We start from the raw sequence: 10,156 nt of genomic DNA on the forward strand, positions 1-10,156 counted from the left end.
GCACAAAAACTCACCGAAAACCACTCAACTTGAAAAGAGAGAGAAAAAGATAGCGCTCTAATAAGAGAATCGTGGGCATCTGCAGATAAAAAGTAACCCCCGAGTGGAAGCAGGGAAGCCAATGTCCTACGTCCCTCATCCCCCCTCCAATTTGTTTTGTTTTGTTTTGCTTTTTATCCCTGATTTTAACCCTTTTCGTCAATGCGTTATTCTGCCCAGCTGAAAGAAAACGAAAGCGTTCAACACTCGGGTGGTCTTCGGGTGAACTTCGGGTGGACTCGTGGTTTGGCTTCGGCCGCTTCTGAAAAAGGGTTCCCGAGATGTCCGTTCTGGGGTTCGAGAACAGAAGTTCCTCTGGCCTCGAGCTGAGCGGATCGCAAGAGATCGTTGAAAACTACCGCGCATCTCGTTATTGCATTCTTCTGTTACATTCTCCTGCGAGAAAATATAACTATTAATAATATATATAGTGTAGTTAAGCGTAGCTTGTAGTACTCACCCGATCCACGATCCTTGATCCCCGATCCTAGTTTGCATGCATTTCGTATTGTTTCTGTGTGTTTGTGCCTGGTTTTTGTTCGTCTATCGTACAAGTCGCGTACATTTAATTCGGCATTGTGTTTTATTAACTTGTGACCGAAATGGAGGCCAATTCAAATCCCACCACTCCCACGACGGCGGTGGCCACCACCACATCCACATCCAGTCCATCGCCAGCTGCCAGCACCAGCAGCAAAGGACACAGTCAAGCCGCCTCCAGTTGCTCCGCATCCGCATCAGTATCCGCATCTGCATCCGCATCCGCCACACAGTCACAACTGCTGACCACCAGTTTGGAAATGGCCAAGGCGGAGGATCTGTACAACCTGTCTTTGGCCAGTGGATTATCCGAGGGCCAGAGATCGTTGTCAGGTGCTCCGTCTGCCTCATCCAGTCCCATTATGAGTCCGCAGGGCAAGATCTTCGGAAGGAATGCGAAATGGAACAAGTGAGTAGCATCTACAATAAAATCAGTGTTTATTTAAAAGAAAAGGGTTCCCAAATTCAAAACAAATCATTAATCGAACAGGGATTAAGAAGTACAAAAAATGAACTATAACAAAAACTACGTGCGCAAAACATTAGGTACAGTTCTGGACAGAAATTTAAGTACAATTTTTGTTTTGGTAAGCAATAGATTTTATGATGGGTAATTCAGGGCTTAGTAATCCAATTATTAATTAATGTTGTGGTTAGAATTAAAAGGTTAAAAAAATCAGTTTATAATTGGTATTCTAAAAATGCTAACCAATATAAACACCAGTTGGGTTACCATTGGCTTAGTCCGTTTTTGGTTTACAGAAAATAAAAAGCAGATGTTAATTGTACTTTCATATCTACACCAAAGATACAACAATTTCTAAGGTCATTTTTTTTTAAATATTGTACATTTTTTAAATTGTTTTATTTAGGTACCAATATGTATTCATGCAGTTTTGAATTTAATCAAGCTTCATAAGCTCATTTTTGGAAGTGGCTTCAAATATATGATAGATTTTTTAGAGCAAGCCTAACAAAAATATTAACTTAAGGTCGCTGCTCAAAATACTGGCCATACTTTAGACCTTAAAAAAATCCACCACCAATTGATGACTTTAATGCATTTCCATACCAGTCTCAAAAACAACCATATAAACCAAATATATACCTTATTCAGCAGTGCAGATGTATCCTAAAATTCAACTGTTATAGTGCCCAATCCTGATCCTTCGACCGTATCGAATCCTTTATAAAGCTTCCCTGCAACCAAACAAATCTCCTCCAGCCACATGCTGCAATTTTCGCGCTCTTTTCTCGAGCTTCCATTGTTTGTCACCATTATGTAACGGAAAACGCTTGGAACCCAAGAAGCTTGTCCCTGGTTTCTAAGGTTCCTTCTCCTCTGACAACAAAGGCAGCTGAATTGTTGCCTTTGCTGGGCAATTTAATTTCTTAAAAAATAGCGGATCCTGTTCCGGTTTCCATTTCCTTGGTGCCCAATTGCTCGGGGTGTCTTGTTTTGCATATCTGCTCAAGGTCTGGGATTTCTTTTAGGCAGCAATGGCAGACTTCATCCAATGAGATGTGCCCAAGACCCAGGTAAGATGCCTTTTCCTAGGCAGCCGTTAGATCAACCGCGTGATGATAGGTTCTGTCTTAGGGGTGACACGCAAAAACTTGGAATTGAAGCGGAAAAAAAACTCACCCCAAGCGATGAGGGTAGTAAAACATTTCCATAAATCTCGGTTTTGAAAGAGAGTCGACCAACGAGAAGAGTTCTCGCTGGAAAAATGCTCAGCCTCCGGAAAAAAATGTCGCCACACAGGAAAAAATATTATTAAAAGGGTGAGATTTGACTCAAAGGGTTTTTATTTACCTAAAATGGTTCACCTTTTTAATAAAAGTATTGGATTATTTTTAACAAATAATTTATCAAAATGTTACCATATCATGAAATTTTCGATCTTTGTACTAGTAACCGAAATAATATATTCCTTTTTTATAATTGTTGGAAAGCCCCCATGAAAACGAAGTTAATAATATGTAAACAGGGACTTTAATCATCTTAAATTAATTAGATTAAGATCGTAATGAGCACTAAATGCAATGCATTTTAAAATTGAGTAGGCATTATTCTTTCGCTGTGCAGGTTATGGTTATGGTCCGTCTGCTGGGGCCATTGGCCATTGGCACGTACGGGCCAAGTTATTGCCACCAATGGAATTTTGATCGACAAGAATTTGGTCGTTGAAAAAGTTGGCTTTTAATTTATCGTTGTATATGAGAAATAGTTTCGGTTACTTGCCCATTGCCGATGACGAGTTATAGGGTAGTAGGAAGGGGAAAGGGGGAAAAGGAGGACTCAGACCCAGAACCCAGTCAGTCCCGAGTCCCAGGTTCCAGGTTCCGATACCAGGTCCAACTCTTCTCCAAGTCAAAGTCTGCAAAGTCCGGCGTCTACTTTTTGCCCATAATCGAAGCGATCGCACGATTGACTGCTCCACTCCATACGCACACATTAGCCCCCTCACAAACACACACGCATATTCTGAATGCACTCGAAAAAAATGTGATGCTTTTTAAAAAGTGTTTGACAACTGACAAAAGTATGATACGCAAATATAGCTACTACCTCCGTTATTTGTTATTTAATATTCATATTTTTTAATGGTCTAAAATTAATAAGTTTTTTATAGCCAATTTCATTTATAATAAGAAAATATTTCCTAATTAAATTTAAAAGGAAACATCTTAATTAAGTGATAACTGTCCAATGTTTTTAAAAGTATTCAACCATTTGAAATAGAACAAGGTGAAAACAAATTAAATAAATGAAATAAAATATATTTATCTGATCTTATAATTACCAAAAGATCAAATATTTTTTCTGCGTGCCGATCCTGCTGCCTGTTCGCGGTTTTCCGTTTTCTGCTCCTGGCTGCTTGGGCAGCTGCTTGGTATGTGGCGTCGAATGTCATTATTGCTGCCAAGTGCCAACTAAAAAGTTACTGCAGTTAATTTTTTGTCCATCTTTACCATTTGCCGTTCGCATAAAAACAGCATATTTAGCAAATGACAACAACAGCAGCGGTCCAAGCATTGGCAGTGCGCAAAAAAAAAAGAAAATAAAGAAAAAAAAAAACCGCAAATTAAATAAATAAAAAATCAGCAACAATCCGCAGAAGCAGCGGAGCTGGAGCAGCCACAACAAAGTGTCCACAGTTCCCGAACCCTCAACCTCCTACCGATCCTCCGATCTGACGATCTTCCGATCTCCCCTGCCCGGCATTATTTGTGTATTGAAATCACGTCTCATTTATTTATTGCTGCCACCGTATGCCCCTCGCACTCGATCCTCGATCCTCGATCCTCTTTCCCCCAGACTCCCGCGTTAAATACCCAAGTTAAGATGAGGGAGTGCGACGACAAGTGGTCGCATAGAAAAGAAGCCCATTAACCCTCGAGCGGTCACTCTATGATAGGTTCTATGAAGAGTTCTTAAAAAAAATACCAAATTAAAAAATAAGCAAATATAAAAAAACACTAGACTCTATTCACCAAACTAAATATAAAAACTTAAAACCCAAAAAAAAATGTTAAAAAAAATTATTTTGCTTACACCTTTTATGGGCTTTACCATTTGGGGTGTCAGTTTATTTTAAACCTATGTATTTTAGGGAGTTAGGTTAACTATTTTTTCAACTTTTCCTATAAATGTTATAACAAACTTTCACCAAGGCTCACAAGTGGCAAAAAAAAAAAAAAAAAACTTTACAATCTACTAAAACGAGTTTACTTCAACCTCGTCACTTGTTTACTAGATTAAGCCAGCATTTATAATTACTTTTAAGTCTCTAATACAGTTGACACTAATTTCACAACTTTCAAGTCCAAGTGAGTGGCCTGATATTTCAGTTTTCAAACTATTTATGATATACCCAATTAAGCGGCTAAGAATGCGAATTATTCTTGGGCCCGGGCCATAAATCGTAACAACCCCATGGCGCGGAGCGTGGGTTAATGGCGCGAAGTGCTCTGCGCATCCTTGGTGTTGAACGTTACGTTGGTGGATGCGCTCTGTGGCTTTCAGTAGTTGGCCAAAGGCAGCGAAAAAAAAGAACAGAAATACAAACAAACCAGTGGAGGTTGGCCATCGATGTACGCGGCTTTTTCTGCCCAGAGTTTGTTATAATTTAGCCCGGCCAGCTAGCTAGCTCGTTTTTCTATTAATTAAAGCCGGCTGGAGACGATGATGTCGCCGCCGCCTGAAATATTCTCACATAATTATTTACGATTTGACATAATCATCATCCTCGTCATCGGCGTCGTCCATTTAGAGCTGTGCTGCCATAACAGTAACAGCCTCGCCGATCGGGGGATTCATTAGTATGAGCAATAAATCGCTGCCTAGTCTTGTATGATTTCCTATGAATTTCGTTGTATTCTATATAAATATATATTTCACACGATCTTTCCATTTCTTTTTTTTTGGCCAAAAATCGAAAGTGATAAAACCAAAAAAAAAAAATAGGAGTAGAAGTAGAATAGAAACCAGATTAAAATGATCCTGGCAATCCTTGACGACGTCTTGCCGCATGCGTGACGCATTTCTAACGAGTTTTGCCGACTCAAATCGGATCGTATCGTATGGGATCCTTGTGGTCCCTTCGCAAAGCAAAAGGGGTTGAACCACCATGCTTATGCAGATGAGTTGGTTCCCAGCTCTTGCCTCATCCTTTTTGTATGCTTTTCGAGTTTTTTTTTTTTTGCTTTTCGCTGGCTCTGAAGGAAAAAAGGGTTCAGGGTCCAGACGTCCGTCGAGTTTTTTTCTTTTTCTTTTTTTGGGTAAAAAGCGAATTTAATTAAAATTTTTTTCTTATAGCCTGACAGCATTGTGAGAACGTCGCAGGCCAGAACTTAATAAATATCATTTTTTTTTTAGCGAAAGTTTTTTAGGCCTGTTCTTGACTGTGTTTTTTTTTTCTGTCGTGTCTTTTTCAGTGATCACCACATCGCGACCGGGCAACGAGGCGGAGGTGCAACTCTACCGGGTGCTCCAGCGGGCCAGTCTGCTGGCCTACTACGATACACTGCTCGAAATGGGCGGCGACGATGTGCAGCAGCTGTACGACGCCGGCGAGGAGGAGTTCCTCGAGATCATGGCCCTGGTGGGCATGGCCTCCAAGCCGCTCCACGTCCGCCGTCTGCAGAAGGCGCTGCACGAGTGGGCCAACAATCCGGGCCTCTTCCAGGGTCCCCTGCTGCCACACTTGGGTAAGGATCATAATTGCACTACAAAGGTTTACTTTTGGAGTCATCTAGTATATATTAAAAAAGACTTAAGATAGCTTTCGCATATTAAAACACTATTTCTTTGGAATAAACTATTAATCGTTGTGTAATGTAAAAATATTACTTAAATAACTTGATAAATTTATAGTTGTCAAATCTGATTATCAGTTACTTAAAAGTTTTTATGATATCTTTTGATCAAAACCTTTTTCTCACTTTAAATGTACCTACTATTGTGTCTCCATATTATTATTGTACTAATATATTTTCTAAATATACAACTTTTCCAAAAACAAGAAAAATATTTTAAGAAACCTTTAAATTTTTAAAAATCGTATATTATTTTTGTTCATTTAATACTTGTTTCTCTTGAGAATATCCCTATTAACAATTTGCTATTTACAGGTCTTTGCGAAACGCCACCCAAGCCGTCGTTGGTCTTCAATCCGGACACCACTCCCGCCCTGCCCCGCCAGAAGTTTCCTTCGTTCAATGCCTCCGCCGGTTCCAGCTTCCAGCCCTCGCCGGTACCGCCGGCTGCCCCACTGCCCACTTCCGCAACCACTGTTCCCGCATCCACGGCGGCTCTGATCACCCAGATCAGTTGTCCCTCGGTTCCGTCGGTGGCCATGCCCCTGGTCCTGCCCCCCACCAACCCGCTGACGAGTAGTCCGCATGCCGCAGTTAACAACAGTAGCCTACCGGCTAGCACCGCCCACCAGGTGTCCTCCAGTTCGCCCCAGCTCACCCCTGTCCTGACCGAGATGCAGATCCAGCGGATAACGATGTGCGCGGATAAGATCGGGAGGCAGTTGCCGCAGCGGGAGCCGCGAGCGCAGACCACCAGGAAGCGGACCACCCGGGAACTGGAGCAGGTGATCGCCATGGGGGAACAGGATCCGCGGCGCATGGACGAGATCCGTAAGTACTCGGCCATCTATGGGCGATTCGATTGCAAGAGGCGGCCGGAGAAGCCGCTCACTCTGCACGAGGTGTGCGTCAATGAGGCGGCGGCCCAGTTGTGCCGCAATCCCCAGACCATCTGGTTGCTCACCCGTCGCGATGAGCTCTTCCCCCTGGCCCGGCAGATCGTCAAGGATGCCGGCTTTGGCCATTCCGCCAGCATTGCCCGGTACGGTGGTCTGCTCACCCAGCTGCCCAGCTCACAGGGATCGGGTGGATTGGGGGGCGGAGGACGTGGTCCTGGCGACACCGACTGCGAGTCCAGTGACGCCGCCACTGTGCCGTCCAAGCGGCAGCGACTCTCCTCCACGGAGGCCAACCAGCTGCCACTTGACTTGAACAGGGTAAGGAAGCTAGATCCCGTAGAGCCGTAGGTCCAACGCCCATGGTGCAGTGCTTCAAGTACAGCTACAGCTACAGCTTCGCTTCAGAGTCCTCCGGTGGTCGGTCTTCGGACTCCGGAGGAGCTCCCTGTTAACCCAAAAATTTGCCTTGCAGCTTTCGCGATCGCCAGAACACAATTACTAATCCTGGTCGAGAGGTTCTTTTCAGAATATCTTGACTAGTGGAAGGGGATTCAAGTTCAAACTATAGTATTGTTTCCGTAGATATCTAGTCTTTTACTTATATATAATCCTAAATTTACTAAACTAATGTAGAGCTATATAATCCTAAATTATCTAAACTAATGTAGATCTATTTTTAGACATAAATTTCTCCTAAATTTCTATTTTAAACTTCTATAAATTAACTACATGGTCTTAAAGGCCCTTTAAAGTAATATACAAAAAATAATAGAAAAATCTCAAGAAAACATCACAATTTCTTAGAGATTTTATAGTCATTTATTAAAACGTAAAATGTACAAAACTAATCCCTTAGTATTTAAAAAACATCTTTACTAATTTGGTATTATTAGCATGATTTTAATATATTATTAATGGTTGTGTTTCCAGTATTGTTTTTGTTGATATTTATAGTATTAGATGTTTACTAACCCTTAATTTACCTTTAACAACAAACCCCTAACTCCAAATGATAGTTGAATTTTTTATAGTTTTTAAATCCAAGTTATTTAGTCAGTATTCGTTTTGCAATATATTCGTGTACCTTTTCCCATTGTTGAGTCAATAAATAAATCCTACAAAAATTTGCCAAAACCAACGATCCACGTGTCTTCTTCCTTGGCCTCCAAAAACACATCTTTCCACGCATCTGCCTCCTTGCCTCGCTTAGCTTCCATTTGGCTTCCATTTGGCTTCCACTTGGCTTCCTTGAGAACGAGAGACTCTAATCCCTGATCTTGTTCATAAATCCCACCAATAAATAAAGGAAGCTGTCGAGGACTCGCGCTACAATCTGTTTGCCATGTACCAAAAGTTCGCCAAGCCGCCGTTCGACCTTACGGAAATTGCCAAGTTCTCGTGAGTATGAAGGTCAAACAATTATATGTTTATAAATTTATTTTCTTGATTCAAGCCTTACAAATATATATTTAAATTTTAAATGATATTATGCCCCATAGTTACACTCTTAAAAACCCCTTATAACGAAAATCTCTTGCAAAGTTTTTTAGTACTTTTTAACAAAATGTCCTAAAAGAGCGTCTTATACTCAATACTCTTATCTTGATGTTCAATTTCTATCTATTAAATGCGTCTTTTGATATCAGCTATCTAAATCTTAAAAAATAAATTCCACGTGTTCTGTAATTACATCATTTTAATATATAGCGCAACATTATATCTATATTATATTTGATAATCAAAGTTAAAAATTAGTATTTAAAATTTTCTTCAATAAAAAAGTACAACCAAATGACCTGAATATTGTTAATTTGTAATTGTTCCATTAAAATTATTTTTAATTCCTTTTTTTTTCCAGACTTGGCAAGGCGGCTGACTATGAGGACAATGATTCGCGCTTCTCGTTCAGCAACTCCAGTTCGCCGACCATGCCAGTGAGTATGTGTTGGAGCTCTTGGAGGGCACTTCGCTGCCCGGGAAATGCCTAAGGATTAAAGAAAATTTGTGTTTCCCCCACAGACGCCCTGCAATGGAATGGAAAGTGAGCGATCGCCCAGTTCCCCGCAGATGGAGGCCTCATCGCCGCCCCGGGAATCCGTGGACTTGAGTGCCACCTCCTCCAATCCAGCTCTCAGTGGGGTTCAGGTCATATCCGCGGCGGGGGACAACATCATTGCGGTGGCCAATCCCGCCCTGGCACTCAGTCCCACTTTGAACGAGGTGCTGTCGCTCAAGAGGAACGCCGCTTCACCAGAGGCCTAGCTGGTGAAGGATCGGGTGGATGTGGGAGGGGGGGAGGGCCATAAGTAGTGCCAGATTTGGATACCCAAATCGTTTTAATTCCAGTGCAATTCAATAAGTTTAGATGCGTCTAAGTAAGAATTTGTTTTAGGAGCATTAAGTCAATTAGTTCGTAGTCTCTGTGATCTATTCTAAACACTGTAATAAAATCATTATTTATCCATCAATAAAAAGTTCTAATATTGTTAACAACAAAATTCTTAAGCTGTTTTATTTTACTTTTTTTAAATAAAAAAGTATATTTCAGAGTTTTTCAGAGGCAATGTAAATATGCTTTAATTTGTGTACAGTTAAAAAATTACTCTTGGAACAATGGATAATAAAGTGTATTTTTAGTTTTAAGCTGTATTTTATTATAAATTACTATAGACGGCAATTGAAAATGGTTTTGTAGTCAAACAATTTAAATACCTGAAGCGGTCCGAACAAATCTTAAATCATTTTTCGCCACTACATTTTATATCAAAAATTTTGTATGTTGATGCGATTGTCAAGAAATTTTTATTTCGTTAAGGTTTGTTTAATTAAATAAAATTCTGATAATAAAGAAAAATAGAAAAATAATGTTTGTTACAGTCTTTAAGATGTCAAAGACTTCTGCAGGCATTTATACAACAATTTTCCAAAACAATAAAGAAAGAAAGACATGTTGAAAAGAGAGCGATAAAGTATTTTAAATAATATAACCAAATAAATATGTATTTAAGAGCTATAAAATAAAGTTTTATTTAACTCCTGCCTCATACATAAGAAAAAGAGCAGTAAAATATAACGTGGCGAAGAAGAATAAAACCAGACAATTGCCCTCATTGATCATGCCAAATTGAAAGATCATCGAGATCATAGATCACAATTGCACCCATTGATATGATGACGGATCGTGTTTACATTTGCGATTGTGGGCAATTCCTTTGTGCGCCCTTTTGACGCCGCCAAAAAGGTAAGATCCTGGCAAAACTCCCTCCGATCCTTGCGAACCCTTGCGAATATTTTCGGGATTTGGGCGATAAAGATGTCTAAGCTGGGAATCGGGTAATGAGGAAATTAACACCCTT

At 40.5% G+C, this 10,156-nt stretch overlaps 1 protein-coding gene across 1 annotated transcript; it reads left to right on the forward strand.

Annotated features, from left to right (window-relative positions):
- Positions 1 to 192: 192 nt before the first annotated feature.
- LOC128259206 (NGFI-A-binding protein homolog) lies at positions 193 to 9,292 on the forward strand. The gene is given in 7 exon segments (XM_052991453.1): positions 193 to 977; positions 979 to 988; positions 5,521 to 5,793; positions 6,217 to 7,118; positions 8,107 to 8,198; positions 8,659 to 8,734; positions 8,820 to 9,292. Coding segments are annotated over 7 exon segments (1,932 nt in total). The 5' UTR covers positions 193 to 641; the 3' UTR covers positions 9,063 to 9,292.
- Positions 9,293 to 10,156: the final 864 nt, after the last annotated feature.

Source organism: Drosophila gunungcola (genome assembly GCF_025200985.1).
Source record: "Drosophila gunungcola strain Sukarami chromosome 3L unlocalized genomic scaffold, Dgunungcola_SK_2 000005F, whole genome shotgun sequence".
Lineage (NCBI taxonomy): Eukaryota > Metazoa > Arthropoda > Insecta > Diptera > Drosophilidae > Drosophila > Drosophila gunungcola.